This window comes from Podarcis erhardii, assembly GCF_964252035.2.
Source record: "Podarcis erhardii genome assembly, chromosome: 4".
NCBI lineage: Eukaryota > Metazoa > Chordata > Lepidosauria > Squamata > Lacertidae > Podarcis > Podarcis erhardii.
This window is the reverse complement of record NC_138508.1, coordinates 85,501,877-85,522,971: the sequence shown is the minus strand read 5'-3', so window position 1 is coordinate 85,522,971 and position 21,095 is coordinate 85,501,877. Positions and strand designations below refer to the sequence as shown.

Here is a 21,095-nt window from a genome sequence, read left to right as displayed (position 1 = left end):
TCATTTTTCCCTTCTCTGCAATATCTCAAAAGGAGCGCTGGTTTTGAGCCAGAGCTTTCAAGGTCACAGGGTGGTATTCAACTATGTTTTACTCCAGAGCAGACCCACTGAAATTAATGAGGAAGTTAGGTATGTTAATTTCAATAGGTCTACTCCCAAGTAAAACTTAGTTGAATACCACCTGCAGTTCCAGAACTTATTCCAGTGCTAGAGCAATGTGTGAATAGTAGGAAGATGTCTTCGCTATAAGGCAGCTTTCAATGTTCCCAGCAATTAAGTACTCCTTAATAAGAAGACTGTGGGCGAGAGGAGGAAAAGATTGAATACACTAGTGCAAACAGGGACTCTCCTTTCAATGGCACACAGATTTTCCTGGCTAAGGTGCCCCTTAGAAAATACATTTATAAATCCAGTTTTCCACTCTTTCCCATCAGCAACTCCAGATGCTCAGTGCTGTGTTTCATATGCAAGATTGAGTCAGAGAGGGATAAAGTAAGGTGTCTGCGTGATGCTTTTTTATTTTTTTAGGAGGCGGGGAAGAGAAGGAGAATTGGATACACCTTTGCAACACACCTGCTCCCTGTCAGAGACACATGCTTTGGGTTGTTCTGTGCTGGTCTTCCATCTGTTGACACAGGAGACTGGAATAATAGATGGGCCTGTGCAAAAAGTGTATGCAGTTCTGCCGGCCACGATTCCTGCTTTTTCTCTCCCCACCTCCAGGGCATTCTGCCATTCATTCATAAAGAAAGTTATATGCTAAAGGAAAGAAGAGTAGAAATCGTGTGCCAAAGCAGTAAGGGTGTTGTGTTTGAAAACCACTCACTAGAGTTTGCTTCTTCAGCACAACGTATCATTTATTATATTATGTGTGATGGCAAGTATCTTTCCTCAATCATCACACTCTCATCATATGACTTCCCATTTCACTTAAGTGGTTATACATTTTCAGAGGACCTACAAAGTTGTGTCAATTAAAAAAAACCCTTCATTAAAAATATTGGAAAATATGCATGGTGACGTGTGGGTGTGTCGAGATGTGTGACGTTTGGTTGTTCAGAACTAGCTTGATGCACCTCCATGGTCCTCTGTAACCAAGAAGTGACCTTTGACGTCTATGTGATACTCCTCCTGTCCCTACCAGGAAGAAAAAGCATGGCAGGATATTTTCTTTGCGAGAGATTTGGGACTGTTACACATGTTGTGATCCTAAACAGTTATAAGAGTTTGGTTACAGGAAGCTGGCTTCATGGGTAGAGTAGCAGCACATAAGAGCACAAATGAAACTTCCCTCCATGTTAAAGGTAGCATCTCAGTACATTCTACTTCCTTTTAATGCCCCCCTCCCCATTTAAATGTCTTAAGTGGAGCCTGACAGCATCTCACCTGAAAGTTAATACAGTAAGCGGTCGATAAGATTTATGGCTGGTATTGCTACTGAGTTTGCTCCCCCAAAAGTCATGATGCCACAGTTCACCAAGTGGGGTTTCTGCCCTGAGGTCCTGAAACGACACAAGTTTATAGCATTGTCAAAATCTTAATCTTTAACAGAGGTAAACCAAGAACAGTTCTGCACTGAGTAAACCCAGAGATTTGTCTACTACATTGGCATGCCACATTTCCCCTTAAGGAACTCAAAGCAACTTACAAGGTTCCTTGCCTACCCATTCATTTTGCCCTCAAACCAACCCAATGAGGTAGGAAAGACTAAGAAATGGTGACTGCCACAAGGCCATCTACTGAGATTCATTGCTGGAGGGGTGGGGGTTGAATCTGGATTTCCTAGAACCACTCTATCATGCCAGAGATATTATTTTTAAAGAAGTTCTTGTCGTTTTGAAGAATGATTACAGTTTAAAGCAGCATTTCCCAAACTTTGGTCTTCCCGCTGTTTTTGGACTACAAATCCCATCATCCCTAGCTAGCAAGGCCAGTGGTCAGAGATGATGGGAATTGTAGTCTGAAAACAGCTGGCAGGCTAAGTATGAGAAACACTTTTCTAAAGCATAGAGATAATGGAAATTGTTCCATTTTATCGTTCTAACCATCATTCTGACTAGTAAACCACAGCAGCATTTAAGCTCTTATGCTCCATGCTTACCATGGAGAAAATGTTATAGCACACCATTTCCATCTCAAAAAAGTGGCCAGTGTTTTGGATTATGTTTATTATAACCCAGCCAACCTATTAAACGGAATTCATAACATTAAGCCAACTTTAATGAGCGAATAGCTGTCTTGAGCATTACAATGCATCATATACTGGAAGTTAGCCTACAGTTCTTGATTCAGTGCCATTTTTACTTTGCGCTCTGTCTTGAATATCAGGGGGCTGTGTGCTGCACAACTCCATATCCTCCATTCTCGTCACCAGCAAACCACGACAGAAAGCACAATGCAAACACTACAGATGGCAAGTAGTGATCAACTGCTATTTGAATACCCTGCTGAGATGCTTTCTTAATTTTCACACAACACTACTAAACTATCATTCTTCATTTTATTTCTGACACATCAAAACTTATAGGTCAGCCCAATTGTGGCACACTCATGAATAAGAAAAATTGATGGGGCACAAGGGAAAAAATCGTTATGCACCATCATGATTTGCATTTGTTGCCAAGACTGAGGATGAAAATTAGAAACGGAGATGGCTGTTGAGAATGTGCACAACAATGTTTTCAGGAGTGCATCTGTGCATGGCTCTTTCTGAGTTCAGATGTGCTAACTCAGCAGATCACAACCCCGCAGCCCACATGCTTGGGGATCTTCCACCTGCACTGATATCCTGGCCATCTGTAGACCAGATGCAGACAAGAGCCTATGCTGTGTGCTGACTATGGTGTCAGGCATATAGATCTCAGTATCCCACATACTGTTTTGGATACGAATTTCATTGGGTGGCCTTGGGTAAATGCACCCAGTCACCGCAGCAACATGGTGGCCACTGAAAAACTGCTCCCGTGGTACACATTATACAGAGCCAGTGTGATCACTTCGTTTCTTTCCGTGCTAGAATGGCCCCTGTAGACACTGGTGGGAGAAGCAATACAGTGGTACCTTGGGTTACATACGCTTCAGGTTAAGAACTTTGCTTCAGGATGAAAACAGAAATCATGCTCCGGCAGCACGGCAGCAGCAGGAGGCCCTATTAGTTAAAGTGGTGCTTCAGGTTAAGAATAGTTTCAGGTTAAGTACGGACCTCCAGAACGAATTAAGTACTTAACCCGAGGTACCACTGTACAGGCAACCCCGGGCAATCCAAGATTTCATCCACTTTGACGTGCTTTCGAACTGCTAGGTTGGCAGGAGCAGGGAACGAGCAACAGGAGCTCACCCCGTCGCGGGGATTCGAACCGCCGACCTTCTGATCAGCAAGTCCTAGGCTCTGTGGTTTAACCCACAGCGCCACCTGCGTCCCTAGTCAGTAGCTACCATGGGGTAATTAGGTATCCATCATTTGTTGTGCCCGAGCATCACCCTTACAGTAGGAAGTGTACACACAAAAATTCCCCACCACAAATCCATTGCAAATCTTATACCTTAGATCAGAGGTGGGGAACATATGGCCCCTCAGATGTTGTTGAGCTACAGTTCACATCATCCTTGGCCAGTGGCCATGCTGCCTAGGGCTGATGGGAACTGGAGTCCAACCACATCCATCTGGAAGGTCACAAGTTCCCCATCCCTGACTTAAATATTACAAAGAAAAACAGTGAAATAAATTTATTGGGGGCCACACTTCCTATATTTCACAAAGCCTGGGACTGAGTAGTTATACAGCTTGACCCTATGCATATTTGCTCAAAAGAATGTCCCACTCTGTTCAACAGGGTTTCTTGAGAGGTAAATGTACACAGCATTGTAGATTTAAGGGTTCTTTCTTCCCACCAAATTCCTCTGCAAGAGTAGGAGTAAATCAATATATGTGTTCTCCCTAATAGAAATTTTAGCCATGATGGAAAACTGCAGGCAGCCTCATTACATTCACAAAACAGAATGCAAATAATAAAAAAATTTCATACACGGTGCCTCAAGTATTATAACAGAGAAATAATTTGCACAGCTTAGATCCACAGCCTTAAAAAAAAAAACTTCAGCAAATAAAAAATAAAGCAAAGCAAACAGAAGGTTCAAAAACACTTGGAAATTAAATTCTAGCCTCTTGGCAGCTAGCACTGCATCTTTTATTTGTTTAAATAACTCAGCAATTCTATGATTCTATGAAATGGAGGAAGGATTTGCCCTGGACAAATGAGCCAATGACCACCTAGGCTAATAACACTCCACTGAGCTGCACAGATGTCAATGGAGCTAAGTCAGCAAATGCAGTCCCCAAATCAGCCTATTTGAATCCACCCTCTTTACACAGTACCTAAATAAGAGCGAACTCTCCTGAAGTCCTGTATTAGCTTAAAAGACTGACAACATTAATTGTAGTGTAAGCGTTCATGGGCTGGAACCCACTCCTGACAGCACAATACTATGTGTGTTTATTCCAAAGTAAGTCCCACTGTATACAATGAGACTTACACCCTAGTGGTGTAAGCCTGAGGGGACAAATCCTGCTCTGGTGGTAGGAGGCGGCCCCAGGGCAGAACATCTCAGAAACAGGCATTCTAGAGCAGCAGGAGGGTGGGTGCAGGAGAGGGCCATGAAAATGGGGTGTACTTCTCTGCAGCCTGTGCATGAGCCACAACAGCTGTACTGGGAGGCTGGAAGAGATGCTTTGCCGCTTAGCCCAAGCACTAACCGAAGGAAGAGGAGGTAGGAAAGCAGGGCTTTAAAAGTAGAACACTTTGCAGCACACGTGACAGCCCAGACCATTTTTCACCCTCGCAAGCCAACCCCACGACATGGAACTATATGGAGCTTGCTTGTTTGGCACAGGACAAAAGTGGGTGGGAGGCTGTGGGAAAGTTGTCTAGGGCTTGCCTACATCTCTTAGTTGCTGTGTCTGTAATACATTTGCTGAATCCTTCTTCTTATTGTTGCAGTGGAATTGGATTTTACATTGGGGGGGGGGGGACCCAAGAAAACAAGCCCAGCCACCATTCGTGGACTATAGCTGCCACTGTACTTGCTTCTGGGTGGGTATGCCACAGATCAGATTGTTAGAAGCCTTTGCAGTGATGTAGTAAATTGGCATATGGTCCACTGTGAACCACTGAGATGACAGCTTCATCACCTCCTCATTCAATCTGGGCTGACAATTTTTTATATATAATCGCAACAGTTGGAACATATGCCCTGGGAACAGTTGTGTGAATCAGCCCTAACTAAAAGCAAACAAGTCACAACGGCCTTCGCAGGAGGCTAGGAATATGAGGGAAGCTTCTTTTGAAAAATAGACTTTTATTATAGGGCTGTAGTAAGGAAAGGGGGAGGCGGGGAGAAAATATTGATTCCGCTTCCCTCTCAACTCTAAGCAGCATACATTGATTTGAAAAGTCAGGTGCATTCTCCTCTGGCAGCTCTGAAAACATTTGATTTTAAATAGCTTTGCTTCGCTGGGTGTAACATTTTATGCAAGAACCATTGTTCTAATGAATGCTTGTAATGGAGATGCATTCTACCTCGAAAGCTTTACTTGTTCAAATGTTTACCTTCCTAAACACACAGAAGGCAGATCGCTGCAGTACACAGGTTTTCTTTCATTTCTTTTTTCTTTTTGCAAAGCACAGAGCTGCTTACAATGGCAAGAAAGCATCTGGAGAAGATTCTTGAACACCAGTAAAATCCAATAACAGACTGCTCCATGCCAGGGTAGGCATGGGGCCAACTGGAAGAGGATCTTTCATTGGAACCATAAAGGGGAGAAAAGAGCACAGGAAGTTCACAAAAGGATCACAGTGTGGTATCCAATGCTGGCTTAGCCGTAATCGATAGATCTACAAAATGGTTTTAGCTGTTGGAGCTCCCAGCGAAAGCGAATCAAATATGTTACGATGTTGAATAAAGTGAACATTTGTTCTACCTCAGCTCCTTCCCTTGCAAGCTGGCAACCAACCAATCCTACATTTTCCACAAAAGAAGTTGCTATAATATGGGTGAGAGAAATGCTGTATAGTTTAAAGAGGAATGTGACAACCGAGAGTCTTCTTCTGTGTAAAAGGTAAAGGTAAAAAGACCCCTGACCATTAGGTCCAGTCATGACTGACTCTGGGGTTGCGGCACTCATCTCGCTTTATTGGCCGAGGGAGCCGGCATACAGCTTCCGGGTCATGTGGCCAGCATGACTAAGCTGCTTCTGGCGAACCAGAGCAGCGCACAGAAATGCCGTTTACCTTCCCGCCGGAGTGGTACCTGTTTATCTACTTGCACTTTGACGTGCTTTCAAACTGCTAGGTTGGCAGGAGCAGCGACCGAGCAACGGGAGCTCACTCCGCCGCGGGGATTCGAACCGCCGACCTTCTGATCAGCAAGTCCTAGGCTCTGTGGTTTAACCCACGGCGCCACCCGTGTCCCTCCTTCTTCCGTGTAGAGCCACTGAAATTAGTCATGTCCATTAATTTCTACGGACGTGCTCTGAGTAAGGCTAGCATTTGCTAAAGCCCATCTCTCTATATATGATAAAAATGTAAGAATGTCATCATGTTGCCTTCATGTTCTGCTTATAGTCTTCCCAGAAACAGGATGATGGGACAGATCCTTGGTCTGATCCAGCAGGGCTTCTCTTATGTCCCTTATAATAGTTTAGCTTTCAATTTATTAACCATCAAGGTGTTTTGGAGGTGGTATTAGCTAAGCAAAAAATATTATGAAATACTAAAACGAGTATCCTGTGCTGCTATGGAATGTTATTCAAATGGACTACATTTAACATTGAGGAAGGGGTGTGGCTCAGTGTTAGAGCGTAAACTTTGCTTTCAAAAGGTTCTAGGCTCAATCCTGCACAACTCCAAACTGCTTTGTACCAGGTCAGCTGGTCTGACCTGGTACAAGGCAGATTTCTGTCATCTTTCCTTTTGAAAAGGCAATGATTGCTTGTTCTCCCCCCCCCCCCCCAAAGCATTCCGGGTAATTAGAAGTGCATTAAGAAGTTTGTTAGCTGATTTTCCCTCTCAGTCCCACCCCCAGCTTCGAGAATATAATTGAGTTACTCAGGTAACTGCTAAAAGAAGATTAAGTGAAGTGTCTGAGATCACAGTGCAGCATGTCAACCTCAAGACTGCTCTATATCCAAATTGCACATTTACCATTGCATGTACATGAAGCAGGATGTCTAGCCAATAAGCTACCGTATTTTTTGCACCATAACACTCACTTTTTTCCTCCTAGAAAGTAAGGGGAAATGTCTGTGCGTGTTATGGAGGGAATGCCTACGGGTGGCATGCCTACGGATTTTCCTCCTCTAAAAACTATGTGTGTGTTATGGGCGGGTGCGTGTTATAGAGTGAAAAATACGGTACATCTATGAAATATCTTTCTGGCGAGCTCTGAAACTCTACAAGCAGAGATTCAAACCTCTACAAATTTGTTGGGTTCAACTCCAGCTCAGGGCTATCACTTTTTCTTTCTTTTCCCTTCTTTAGATAAGAACGTGATGAACAAAATTATTCCTCTCATTTCAAAGAGTTTTCTCTTTGTTCAGAAAGTTTGGTTTTTCTTTTTTGTTAAAAAGTCCCCCCCCAAAAAACACACACACCCCCATCATATCAATATGCTTTCCTTGCTAGTGGACAGATTTTACTCATAAATATAAATTGGGACTAAATACAGAGTTATATTTTCAGGGCTTGGTACTCTGTTACCATCATGGCTAGTATTTCAAAAAGAATGCTAATTTTGGGAATGCATTATGTGAATATTCTTCCTTGCCCTTTAGAGCGACAGTGTTCAGTTAATTAATGAGTTAAATTAACTGAATAAAAATGTTTTGATCAACTAAAGAGGTGACCCAGCACTGGTTTATTTATTCGTTTAAGGAGATTATTTTAATAGCTAGAATGTGGAAAAATCTGTGTTTGGCTGTGCCATATTTGAAGAGGCATCCCACTTCACCCTCACACAGAAGGAAATGCCTATACATAAGCTGAGAACTAACAGCCTGGTTTGCACATCACATTAAACCACAGATTAAAATAAACTATTGTTTAATGTGATCAAGCAGAATGTTGGTGGATGATGCTCAAAAGTTCCCGCAGCGCTTTTCCTCCTCGCCCTCCTGCTGCTGTTGCATTGTGAATGAAGCAAGTCAGATTCTGGTTTGTCATGCTGTTGAAACCCAAGTGTGCGGTTTGTTTCCCCAAACAAACCACAAGCAGGGACCAAGGTTTGCTCTTGGCTTACCACCTGTCACTTGTTTTTGGGGAAAGAAACCGCACCAGCTCAGATTCATACAACATGACAAGCCAGACTCTGGCTTGTATTGTTTGTGGCTCAGTAGCAGCAAGGACTCAGGCAAGAGTGCCACGAGAACTTCTGAACAGCGTGAAGCAACACGCTCCTCCTTCCTATTAAAATCTAGTTTGTTTTATAATACAGTTTAATGTGATGTGAAACTGGGCTAATATATGCTGTTTTTCTTCAGAAGTATTGTTTTATTCATATGCCTTCTGTTCCAATTGTAGCAATTCATTAATCAAGTGACTGGTTAAGATCCACATGATTAGTTAAATGTGACTAAGAGGTCTTTAGTGCAGTGACTGCCCTATAGAAGACCACTGTTCACAGAATGTCCTTTCCTTGCAAATATAAGGTGGAGAACAACAATTAATCTTTTTTTTCTTCTTTACTAAATTATAGCTAATCAATTAAAGCTTTAAAACAGTGTACAACTTCCTAAGTCCACAAGTCTTAGAAACACACAAAGAGTTGTATTAATTTACCTCACTATGGGTTTTGTAGGAAATACACAAACACACAATTGTCACACTTAAAAAGGTAAAGGGACCATTAGGTCCAGTCGTGACCGACTCTGGGGTTGCGGCGTGTGGGAGTTCAGAACTTAACTGGTTAAGTGTTCTGAACTGTGCGTCACTTTCCGACGTCAGCTTTAGAAGCTGGGAGGAGTCTGGGAGGAGACTGTATCTTGTTGTTCTCTCTGTGTGTCTTGAGAGAGACGGACATGTTTTAACATGGCTGCAAGCAGTGATGGACAAATGTTTGAATAAAAGCTGTAAATAGACGGATCTGTCTGTGTATGCTTGCATGGAGCAAGGGAGAAAAAGACTGTTTTTACACCGCTGTAAGCCACTCTGCTGAGCCGTGGCCAAAGAGACAGCAGACTTACGTGCGCAGCTAGAAGGAAGCGTGCCGGACGCTGCAAATGACTGATTGAGATCGTAAAGCTGTCTGAGTACACGGCTCAACGATCAAGCTATCAAGATCGTTATCTCGCACAGGTTATGGGGGGTCAGTAAACGCTCGTAAAACAGTCGGTGTGAGCTCCAGGAACGCTTTGAAGTCGGCACGGAAGCTAGCTGGAGGTTGGAAGCTGCATTCCTTGAGTCTAGCCTAATGCCGGGAAGCAGAGGGAGTTTTTGCCTGCTTCCGAGAGGCAAGATTGCTGCTGAGATACAGAGAGCTGGCTGGAGCTAAAAGCTGAGACGCAGCTGCTGTCGTTTCTCCACGGAAGGGTGAGGCAGAGAAGCTGTACCTGATCGTAAGTAAGCTTGGGCCCCCTTGGGAGAACGGGAAGAAAATGGCAGAGAGCCAGGATATGCCGGTGGAAAAGCTCACTTTAACAAGTTGGGCAACCTGGAGCAGAAGAGTCAGGGGTTGGTTCTTGGTCACTGGGCTTTGGGAAGGAAGCCAGTCAGAGCCAGCTGAAGCAGGCTGTGAATCTGCGGTGCCTGGAGATGGCAAGCAGAGAATGCAACAAGAGCTGAATATGCTCAGAGCATGCGTTGATGCTTCACTGAGACCCCATTTGGAAGGTGTACAGACACCAGGGGCTGCCTGGAAGGTGCTGCGAAGTTTGTGTGAAACTGCAGCAGGAGGCCAGGGCCCTGGAGAAGAAATGGAGAGCCCCAAGATGGCTGCGGCCCCAGTTCCCGGTACTTCAGTCTCAAGGAGCACTGTTGGGCAGATCGGGGGGGCGAAGAGTTCCAAAGGCAAGTTTAAGAAACTTTCCACTGTTGCTGAAGCGGAGAGCAACTTCAGCAGGGGCCAGGCTGGTGGGAGGTGCCGTTCCAGAAGGAGGAAGGCCAGGCCAGCTGGGAGGAGCCCCGGGCAGTGTTTTTCCACTGGAATACAACGTCTGCATGGCAGCTGCCCCCACCGGAGCACAGAGCCGATGCAGGATGTTTGCAAGGACACTTCTCATGGGAACCAGGCGGGTTTCCATGGCAACAGGCCTGGGAAGACAGGCAGGCGTGGAACTGAGCCAGGTGGTCGTGGTAAACAACAGGAAGAGTCTTTTCAAACAACTGCCTGCATGGCCTTGTTTGAGAACAGTTGTGTGGAAAATTCCAAGCTTAGCTTTGTCATCGACTCTACAGCTAACCGCAACATGGTTCCAGAGACATCTGCAGTCAAGATGGGGAATTGCACGGCAATTCCGGCCGGACAAACTGTTATGTTCGCAAATGGACAGAGAACCCAGATTAAAACTGTCACTAACGTTTTCCTTTCTGTTTTGCAGGAAAGGATGGAGTTTTGTATTGTTCCGGAGGCGCATCATTGTTTGTTATCTGTGCCTTATTTGTTAAGTAAGGGGTTCAAAGTTTGTTTTGAAAATGATGTCTGCACAATCTCCAGAGGAGGGAGGTTACTTGCCACGGTTAAGAAGGGGCAGAATGATCTTTTCATTCTTAAGACGTCTCTTGGGGGTGAGGGGAAGGTTGAGAGAGCACAGGCGCAGCGTGCTACAGTTCCCAACCAGCGTGCTACAATTCCCGCTCATGTGTCATGTGCTTGTGTTTGGCATGGGAGAACCATTCATGGTTCTGTAGAAGACTTGCAGGTTCTACCCGAGGTTTCCACAGGTTGTAAGATTCGAGATTGCAGAAGTGCCATTAACTGTGACACTTGCAAGCAAGCAAAGGTGAAAGGGTGCAGTTACCCAAAGGTGGAACGGGTAACCACTAAACCTTTTGAGCTGGTTCACATAGATTTGGCCAGTCCTGTCAAGGAACCAAGTCTGGGAGGGGCCAGGTTTCTGCTAACTTTTTTGGATGATTTTTCGCAGAGCACCTGGACCCACGGCCTCAAATCCAGGGAGGATGCAGCACAGCTGATCAAGAGCTGGGTTGAGGGGGTGGAACTGAGATTCTCCACCAGGGTTCAAGCAATCGTCAGTGACAGAAATGCTAGGTACACTGGTTCTGCTTTGCAGCAGTTCTTTCACAGAAGAGGGATACGTCACACAGTTACTTCACCCAGTAAGAGGGGGGTGGCAGAGCTGAGAAGTGAAGCTCTGGTTAAGGCTGGACAGGTGATGCTGAAAGAAGCCAGGTTACCTCCAAAGTTTTGGCTGGAGGGAATCCGATGTGTGTCATTTACCTGGAATCGTGTCTACAACTCACTGGTAGGTGACACACCGTACTCGTTGTTAAATGGCCGCAAACCCCAGGTTCACTTTCTGCGCAAGTTTGGATCTCCTGCGGTTGTCCCTGTGCCTAAGGCTTTGCAAGGGCCAGATGGAGCCAAAGTCCAGAAAATGATCTTCTGTGGGTATGAGCCAGATGCTCGTGCATGGAGATTTGCATATCCGTCAGGTGATCAGAGTAAGGTGTTGATCAGTAAACACGCTGATTTTTGTCAGGAGGATGTAAAGTCAAAGACTCCTGTCAGGCGTGATATTCTTTCAGAATGTCTCTCTGATCCAGAGGACAGTTCTGGTGAGGAGGAAGAAGAGGCTGAGTCTGCTGATGACGACCAGGTCACTGACCAGGGTCAGGAGCAGGGTGGGGTGTCTCCACAAGTTGTTAGGAGAGGACAGCCCAAGAGTGAGCCTAGTTCTCCTGTAAGTGTAATGGAGAGGATTCGAAGACGCTTTAAGTCAGAGGGGGAAACCCGTGATGCAGAGGACACACCTGCTGGTGACAGTGAGCCAGAGGAAACACCAGAGTTTGTGCCTAGGCGATCCAGTCGCACAACCAAGGGTATTCCACCTGAGAGGTACCAGGCCACAGGTACGTGGGTAAGTTTCGCACAGTGCGATTCTGAGAGTTGTGAGGTGATTCCACAGATGCCCAACAGGTACGCCAAGGTAGGGCGCAAGGCATTGGGGAAGGGATTGATCTCACAGGGTGTTGCTGAAGATGTTACACAGGTTTTGTCAGAAAGCGACGCAAGGGGGTGTGTGGGAGTTCAGAACTTAACTGGTTAAGTGTTCTGAACTGTGCGTCACTTTCCGACGTCAGCTTTAGAAGCTGGGAGGAGTCTGGGAGGAGACTGTATCTTGTTGTTCTCTCTGTGTGTCTTGAGAGAGACGGACATGTTTTAACATGGCTGCAAGCAGTGATGGACAAATGTTTGAATAAAAGCTGTAAATAGACGGATCTGTCTGTGTATGCTTGCATGGAGCAAGGGAGAAAAAGACTGTTTTTACACCGCTGTAAGCCACTCTGCTGAGCCGTGGCCAAAGAGACAGCAGACTTACGTGCGCAGCTAGAAGGAAGCGTGCCGGACGCTGCAAATGACTGATTGAGATCGTAAAGCTGTCTGAGTACACGGCTCAACGATCAAGCTATCAAGATCGTTATCTCGCACACGGCGCTCATCTCGCTTTATTGGCCAAGGGAGCCGGTGTACAGCTTCTGGGTCATGTGGCCAGCATGACTAAGCCGCTTCTGACAAACCAGAGCAGTGCACGGAAACACCGTTTACCTTCCCACGAGAGCGGTACCTATTTATCTACTTGCACTTTGACGTGCTTTCGAACTGCTAGGTGGGCAGGAGCAGGGACCAAACAACGGGAGCTCACACTGTCACGGGGATTCGAACCGCTGACCTTCTGATTGGCAAGCCCAAGGCTCTGTGGTTTAACCCACAGCGCCACCCGCGTCCCACTTACCTGGGTGTTAAGTCTCGTTTAATTCAATGGGCCTTATTTCTGAGTAGACATGCACAGGGTAAAGCTTTAACATGGGTTGCGGACACATAGGAGTCTGAAGTGGATTTGATGCATCCCATATGTGCATGATTTATGTATCGTTCATGCGATGTTGTCCTCATCCAATTAAATTTGAATTTCCCCACTCTGCAGATAATGCAGATGTACTGAAGTGCAATGTGTGGGAAAGGTTTTTTCACATGCATGGTGAAGTTTTTCTGAGCGCATCTATCCTATTGCCATTGGGGGAACGTATCTCAGTGGGTTGCTGGTGGGTCGAGGTGTCACAGATGGGATTTTTTTGTTTTTGAACTTGCTGTTTTGTGCAAGTCTGATAATTCAAGTTTTTTTTTTTTTTTTAAAAAAAGATAACATGTGCACAAGTAAACAAATACCTGTGCACATGCCCCAAATGGACCTCAGATTTCCGGGACATGGGGAAGGCTGGGAAGTGCAAATTGAACGAAAGGCACAAACAACACCCAGCGCTTCCCATTAAGCTCCAACCACCTGTGTGTATGGGAAACTCTGAGATACTGTTCAATTGAAAATGCTCGCGTGCAAAGAAACATCTACAAAAGTGGATAGGGGAAAAAAATCAGATCTGTGTGACCTATGTGTGCCTCAACACTCTGCTGTGTACACAGTCACAATATATATTATTTGGTCCACAGAGATTACTATTCCACAAGGAGTTTTACTAACCTACCTCCACATGTGTTTTGCGGCCAAAACAACAACAAACTTTCCTGTAATCCCTAGAAGTTAGAGCTGCCAACCATTTTTTAAAAAGCTGATTAACTAAATGAGTTTTAATTGACCAAATTTGCATAAATCACAAGAAAAAGCATACTTCTTGGCTTTTTTGGACTGTGCATGTATACATATCACAGCAGGGGAGTCAGCTTTTTGAGGCTGGTGCTTGCCACCAGCAGTTAGTAACCCTAGTAAAACTTTCCCTACCTCTTTGCTGGAGGAGATTCTTACTCAAGACAGATTGCTAGGTGAATGGCTATTTACAAGCCCTGATCTTGTAAGGCCCCCAACTGGTAAAACACCAACCTTATTGTTGATTATAGCTTCGGAGTCATCAAAGACAAAGTCCCCATTGTAGCTGTTTGCAAAGCAGATGAAGGAAAGGAGTCCCACAACACTTTTGGCCCAGTGTGCTGGAAGGGGCAGTAGTGGTATGTCATGGTCCAGGTTACTGTCTGCCTGTGCCATTCTGTACGATACCTTTCCAAAATTTGGAGTGCCAACATTATGCTGGTTGCAAATCTGAAAGAAATAGGATGTATATATTTATAAACAGCTAGCTCAGCCTTTTTACAAAAAAAAAAAACCTGCACCATTTGTAGCCTGCCTACACCTAGGGGTGGGTGTTATTTATGGTGAACTAGTAGTCTGGGGAGGAGGGGGAGAAGAAGAAAACTTTCTTTCAGCATTCAAAGCAGCCATTCCTAAACTGGTGCCTTACAGATGTTTGGAACTACAACTTTCAGCCAGGATTGTCAATGCTCAGGGTTAATGGGAACAGGGACTCTCAAGCCCCATCCCCAGGAGGAACCAGGTTGGGAAAAGCTGACCCCAAGGCTTCCCTGCTGGCTACGGATGTGTGGTTTTTATATCATTGCTTGGCAGGACCATGCCGTTAAATGCATTCTGTGGTTATGTTACCACTTGGCAAATGACTGCTCATATCCACTCAGGTTATGGAATATCTGGATCCAAAAGGCATGCTGGAAATTAGTCTATTTATTCTAGAGTGGATTTGGAGTGGATTTGGAAGTATGGGTCTACCCACCCCTAATTAAGATGATGAGCAAAGCAAAACTAAATATGTTCAAAGCACTTCCACATGGTTCTCAGGCAGCATCTTCCAATGGCAGCATCCAGAAACTGTTACCCACAAGATACCTGTGCATATCATGTCCAGTCTCCTGCAATGTCAAGTTCATTGAGAAATGGGTGTGCCAAAGCCGTTGAGAGTGGGGAAGCCCACAGTGCAAGAAGCTATTGTTACGTTAGGATTTCTACATCTTACAGTTATAACAGATAACAAGCAGAAAATCACTTGGACTTGTGCTTTCTCAACACGGGACAAGTGGAAGACTGGAAGAGCCTTTAGCCTGACTGAAGAATATTTTCTAAGGTTCACCTTCCTTCCTGTATCTCCATTACCCTCTGGCCTAGCATCTCCAAAACCAACAAGTTTAACCAGATCTATCCCCCCCCCCCAACTTTGAAATTTTAGGGTGCAGAATTTAGACCCTCTATCCTCACCTCCCTGTTTATCATACTACATAAGTGGTTTGTTTTCCTCTTCTTTTTTATCTTTGAAGTCATTATGCACCATAATGTGGTGTTGTTTTTCGTATTTTGTTTTCCAGCATGGAATTTTTTTTTATGTTGCTCACTACTGGACTTGCAAACGATGCCCACTAAAAACAAAGTGCTTGCTGGAAAGACCAACTGGACCTACTTGTTGTGCGCAGCTATTAATGCAGTCCAGAAGTGAGCCCTTGTTACTATAGCAATGTCCCCTACAAAAGTACCTATAAAAAATACATGAAGTGGCATACAATAGCTAACAGCAACCTTCCTCCCAGTATGCTAATATTCCAATTCCCTGGGCTTTTAAACCAACCTATTGGCCCCAAAAATAAATAGCTAGATGTGTTGTGGGAAAGGGGAGGCTGTTAAAACAGAATTGTAGTTCTTTTAAAGGAAGAAAGAAAGCAGTTTCCAACATTGCTATAATGGACCTGGTTGCAGAAGTTGTTTTTGTGTCCTGTCCCCACCACCACCGGCACTAAATGAGTATAATCTCTTCTGAAAACAAGGGTGAGAAACCTATTTATACATAAGTATATAGTGCATCTTGCCCTCTTTCCTTGCTGAGTTCTGAAGGTCTCCAGAGTGGAACACACACACCATCAGTGTGGTAAATTTGTTGGAACAAATTATGACACTGTGCCCAACACAGGTGTGCAATCCTATGGCTGCTGTTTCCTCAGAAGCAAGTCCTACCAAATTCTATGTGACTTATTCCCAAGTAAGCATACACAGGGTTGCATGCTTCAGCCTGTCTGCTGGTTTCTGTTGTCTTTGTTCTGTAGCTCTTGCAGGGCATGGGGTAATGCGTGCCACTTTCTGGCATGTCATCAAAAACTCTAAAACGATCATGTAAATGTTCTTTCCTCCCCCTTCCACAATTTGGGAAGAAAGATGGAAGACCCACAGTAAAGACTCTGCCAATCAGAAGTTTCCACTTAAATGGCAGAGTTTCAAAATAATAATAATTCACAACTAGGCTGAACAGCAGACCGTAATAAACACAGGCCATTCTTTAAAATAAAAACCCATGGAACTTGTGCTTTCCCCAAGGAAGAATCCAAACTCGTGTGTTTAAAAAAGAGCCAAGCACTGTGACTGCAGACAAAAGACGAGGTGAAGATCCCAGTTCCCCCTCTGGATCTGTTATCGAAAGTGGTTCCGCACAGTGCTGCGAAGAACATCATTGTCTAATAGCAATATTGTGGAAAGGAAACGTGCAGCTGATCCGATACGCGCCTACTCAGAAGCCAGTCCCGCCAAGTTTAATAGGGCTGCTTTTCCTCGCAAGATGTTTTAAGGACTGCATTTCCCCAAACCCACAGTGTAGCAAAGGCAGGTAACGCGCTCCTCGGAACGGAGATGGGGCTGGAACGACCCCAGAGGATCGGGGTCGTGGCGGGGGAGGGGGAGAGGTGCTGGCGAGGAGGCGATCCTAACAACTCTAGCAAGAGAGCAAGGAAAGAGCGAGGGAGTTGTGGCTGTTATGAGGAAGTGCCTGAAAAAGTGACCTTGGTGGGATCCGTCCCTCGCCAGAGAGCCACCTTTTGTTTGCGTCTCGTGTGCTTCCTTTTGTCTTGGGAGTGCGCTCTCGAGGTGGGTGCGGAACCGGGCGCTTCCCCTGCCGCATAGAGCGCCCAGGGGCGCTTCCCACGCAGAGGGACCCCTTTCCCATCTGCCGCCAGCCCTTGCGCCCGCCTCGGGGCCCCTCCAGACCCAGACACGCGCGCATGCTCCCCGCCCCGCCCTGGCTTTACCTGCAGCTAGAAGGAGCCCGAGCGGCATCTCCCACCCGAGCGCGCAACTCTGATCCGCGCTCTCCTGCTGAAGCCGCGGGGCCGCGGGATGGGCCGGGCCGGGGGAGGAGCCGCCGTGCCTCTCCGCTCCCGAAAGATCCCTCCGAGCCCATTGGCTCTCCGGACTTCCTCCTCCTCCCAGCCCCGCTGTAGTAGCAGCACTCGCTCATTGGCGAGGCGAGGTTGACGTCTGCAAGGCGGAGCGCAGCGAGCACCCGGGTGGGGCGCAGGGGAGGCGAAGCGAAGGGGAGCGGAGCCTGAGCGTGGGAATCTCGTTTGCCCGGGGTCTGAACTGGAGGTGTGAAGGCGGCGGATGGAGATGTCCACGCAGGCACTGAACACGGAACTGTCCGACCCGCGCGCTGTACAAATCTATAGTGCGTTTTTGGAGTGCTGCGTACAGAGTTCTGGGCGCCTCGCGTCAAAATGGATATTGAAGAGTTGAGAAAGCGATCAAGGTGGATGGAACGACTCCCCGATGAAGAAAGGTTGCAGCATTTGGGTCTTTTTAGTTTTTTTGGGGGGGGGAGGCGAGGAAGTGGCGGCATGTTAGAAGTTTATAAAATTATGCACTGCATGGAGTAAGCAGCTAAAGAAAAGTGTTTCCTCCTCTCTCATTTGTTGTTTAGTCGTGTCCGACTCTTCGTGACCCCATGGACCAGAGCACGCCAGGCACTCCTGTCTTCCACTGCCTCCCGCAGCTTGGTCAAACTCATGCTGGTAGCTTCGAGAACACCGTCCAACCATCTCGTCCTCTGCCGTCCCCTTCTCCTTGTGCCCTCCATCTTTCCCAACATCAGGGTCTTTTCCAGGGAGTCTTCTCTTCTCATGAGGTGGCCAAAGTATTGGAGCCTCAGCTTCAGGATCTGTCCTTCCAGTGAGCACTCAGAGCTGATTTCCTTAAGAATGGATAGGTTTGATCTTCTTGCAGTCCATGAGACTCTCAAGAGTCTTCTCCAGCACCATAATCCAAAAGCATCAATTCTTCGGCGATCAGCCTTCTTTATGGTCCAGCTCTCACTTCCATACATCACTACTAGGAAAACCATAGCACTATAGAAATCATGGGAAATCGGACGAAGCTGGATGTTGGAAGGTTTAGGACACATTTAATGTGCAGCACATAGTCAAAACTATGGGAACTTGCTCCCTCAGGAGGGGGGTGATAGCAACAAGCCTGGATGGCTTTAGAGGATGATTGGACAAAATAATGGAGGAGAGAGATAACAGGGTCTACTGGACATGACGACTGTGCTCTACCTCCACAGCTGGAGGCAGCAGTGCTTCCAAACAGCAGGTGCTTGAGCCATAGGAGGGGAGAGAGTGTTCTTGTGCTCATGTTTTGTACCCTGGTTTCGGCCCCAGGCATGCGGCTGACCACTGCAAGAACATGATGCTGGACTAAGCAGGCCATTGACCTGATCCAGTAGACTACTCTTAGGTTCTTACGTTCTTAGAAAATATTTCTGGGTTGCAGAAAGGCACAGTCTTTGCAACCCTATTTACAAGGGGCAGGGGCACATGTATTTATTTAATAAAATTTATATAGTGCTTGATTGTAGAAGAAAACCTCACCGCGGTTTACAAAAAGATAAAACAACAGAGTAATCGCTTAAAAACAAAACCTACAGCCATATTTTATGGCCCACATAAATCTGTAGCTTCAGATTCCAGGATCAGTAGGATTTCTGGTAGTATTTCTATCTATTTTCTTCTGGCAAGGGGCCCCTGAGGGAGTGCTGGTGACTGTATGCCAAGCATAAGTCATAATCAGAACTTAGAAATAGTCCTGTAGCACCCTGAAGGACAACCCATTTATTAGGGTATAAACTTTAGTGGACTATACCTCATTTTATCCGGTAACATGAACTGTTATCTTAAGTCCACAGATATATATATGGGGAAGGTGTGAGATGTAAAACCATAAGATGAGAAGGAAAGGAAATGCAAATATATATCCATACATCTAAAATCCGAATTCCCTTCTGACTTAACATGGCATGCCAATGCTGAGAAAGAGCTGCAGACACAGCGGCCTGCCATGAAAAAAAGGTGACGACTGTTCCTATTACCTCTAGGTAAAGGTAAAGGGACCCCTGACCGCAAGGTCCAGTCATGGACAACTCTGGGGTTGCGGCGCTCATCTCGCTTTACTGACCGAGGGAGCCGGCGTACAGCTTCCAGGTCATGTGGCCAGCATGACTAAGCCACTTCTGGTGAACCAGAGCAGCGCACGGAAACGCTGTTTACCTTCCCGCCGGAGTGGTACCTATTTATCTACTTTCAAACTGCTAGGTTGGCAGGAGCAGGGACCGAGCAATGGGAGCTCACCCCATTGTGGGGATTCGAACCGTCGACCTTCTGATTGGCAAGCCCTAGGCTCAGTGGTTTAGACCACAGCTATGGTTTAGACCACACTACCTCTATGTTACCACAATTTAGAAGCTGTGCATTCCCCATCACTTTAAATGTTGGAGAGAAAAGGAAGATTATTGCTATCGCTATTCTTTAACCCAGCTTTGAGACAAGAAAGTGGTTAAAGAGTCATTCAAATCCAGCTGACCTTAAAGATGGGCTGAGACATGGAGAGCCCAAATCACTTTCTAAAATAATAATAATAATAATAATATGAAAGAGCTGTGGTTACTTTCTGTTATGCTTCACTGATTTGTTTTTTTTTTCCTCCAGAGGAGCAGCAATTTCTTATTTCCAGTTCCTAGTTCAATATAAGGGTGAAGACATAATCTGAATAACAGACAAGTGTTTGAAGAGCTCTGCACCACAAAATATGCTTTGGTCACCACCCCATATTGGAGTCCATACCGCAAGGAGACTATAGCCTGAAGCTTTATTTTGGTACAGAGTGCTCTCAAACATTTGCTTCCTTGGGTAACTCAGCTATGAGTTATTTATTTAGTACGCACATAGATTATTTTCAGAGTATGGCATAACTGCTCAAAAGCAACATAGCAAATAAATGAATGTAAAATTCAAGATCTATTTATTTATTCTGGAAAACTGGAGGAAGTCATTAAATTTCAGATGGTGTGATCCTCTATTATTAAATCTTAATCTGCATGGCTCTTTCCCTATGCTCTTTTAATCACAGGTCAAATAAGAAAGAAAACACCCACTTTTAAAAACCTAACCCAAACAGATTAAGGTAACTAGGGAACCAACCCAAAGCAGTAATGCTTTCTTCTTCTTCTGGGCCCCTAGAATACAATTATCTTCCTAACTTTGCAACATAGGGGTCAATAACTGTGTGCTGATTTCAGTTAAAATATCCTTTCAGTGGCCATTCATTTTGCATTGCAGTCTCCACACTGCTGTCATTAAGACCAATGATCCAGATATAGCAGGGTATTCATGACATATTAACCAGTAGCCTTCATTGCTGTGTTAAAAATGAAATACAGTAAAGTTACTACAGTGCAGTATAATGTCTTTATTTGAAGTGGAACTATTGCTTCCCCTAACTCTTCTGCCATTAGCACTCTGGTCTATAGAACAGCAACCCTGAGAAGTTCATGGGAAATAGAGATAATGGGTTTGTAGGGTGATATTCAACTAAGTTTTACTCTTAAGTAGCTGTCCAGAGTGGCTGGGGCAACCTAGTCAGATGGGTGGAGTACAAATAACAAATTACTATTATTATTACTCAGAGTAGACTCATTGAAATAAATGTAGCCCCAATTTAGGCATGTTCATTAACTGCAGTGGGTCTACTCTGTGTAAAACCTAATTTAGTACCACTTGTAGTGTTTGGTTAATCTCTAGTCCTGCAAACTAAACCGTCTGAACTCTTCCCTTCCCCACAGTTAACCTCAATGCTCTTTCCCGAAAGAAAATTTATTCATGTATAACAATGGATCGTTGTTGTAAATCACATATTTAAGCATAAGTTAACGTACCTGAACTTGAGTAGTTGTAACCATCTATGAATGCCATCAAAAAACTTA

At 45.3% G+C, this 21,095-nt stretch overlaps 1 protein-coding gene across 2 annotated transcripts in view; it reads right to left on the bottom strand.

Moving 5' to 3' along the window:
- Positions 1-21,094, bottom strand: part of TMTC4 (transmembrane O-mannosyltransferase targeting cadherins 4) — a 56,052-nt gene extending 34,958 nt beyond the window's left edge. The window contains exons 1-3 of one of the 2 annotated variants that reach the window (XM_081858102.1): positions 21,048-21,094; positions 14,066-14,281; positions 1,387-1,502 (exon numbers count right to left, since the gene is read on the bottom strand). In XM_081858102.1, coding sequence (XP_081714228.1) covers positions 1,387-1,502; positions 14,066-14,281; positions 21,048-21,071 — 356 coding nt within the window. In that variant the 5' untranslated portion in view covers positions 21,072-21,094. Of the gene's footprint in view, positions 1-1,386; positions 1,503-14,065; positions 14,282-17,094; positions 17,244-21,047 lie in introns of those variants that run through there. The other variant, XM_081858103.1, reaches the window with a different exon arrangement.
- Position 21,095: the final 1 nt, after the last annotated feature.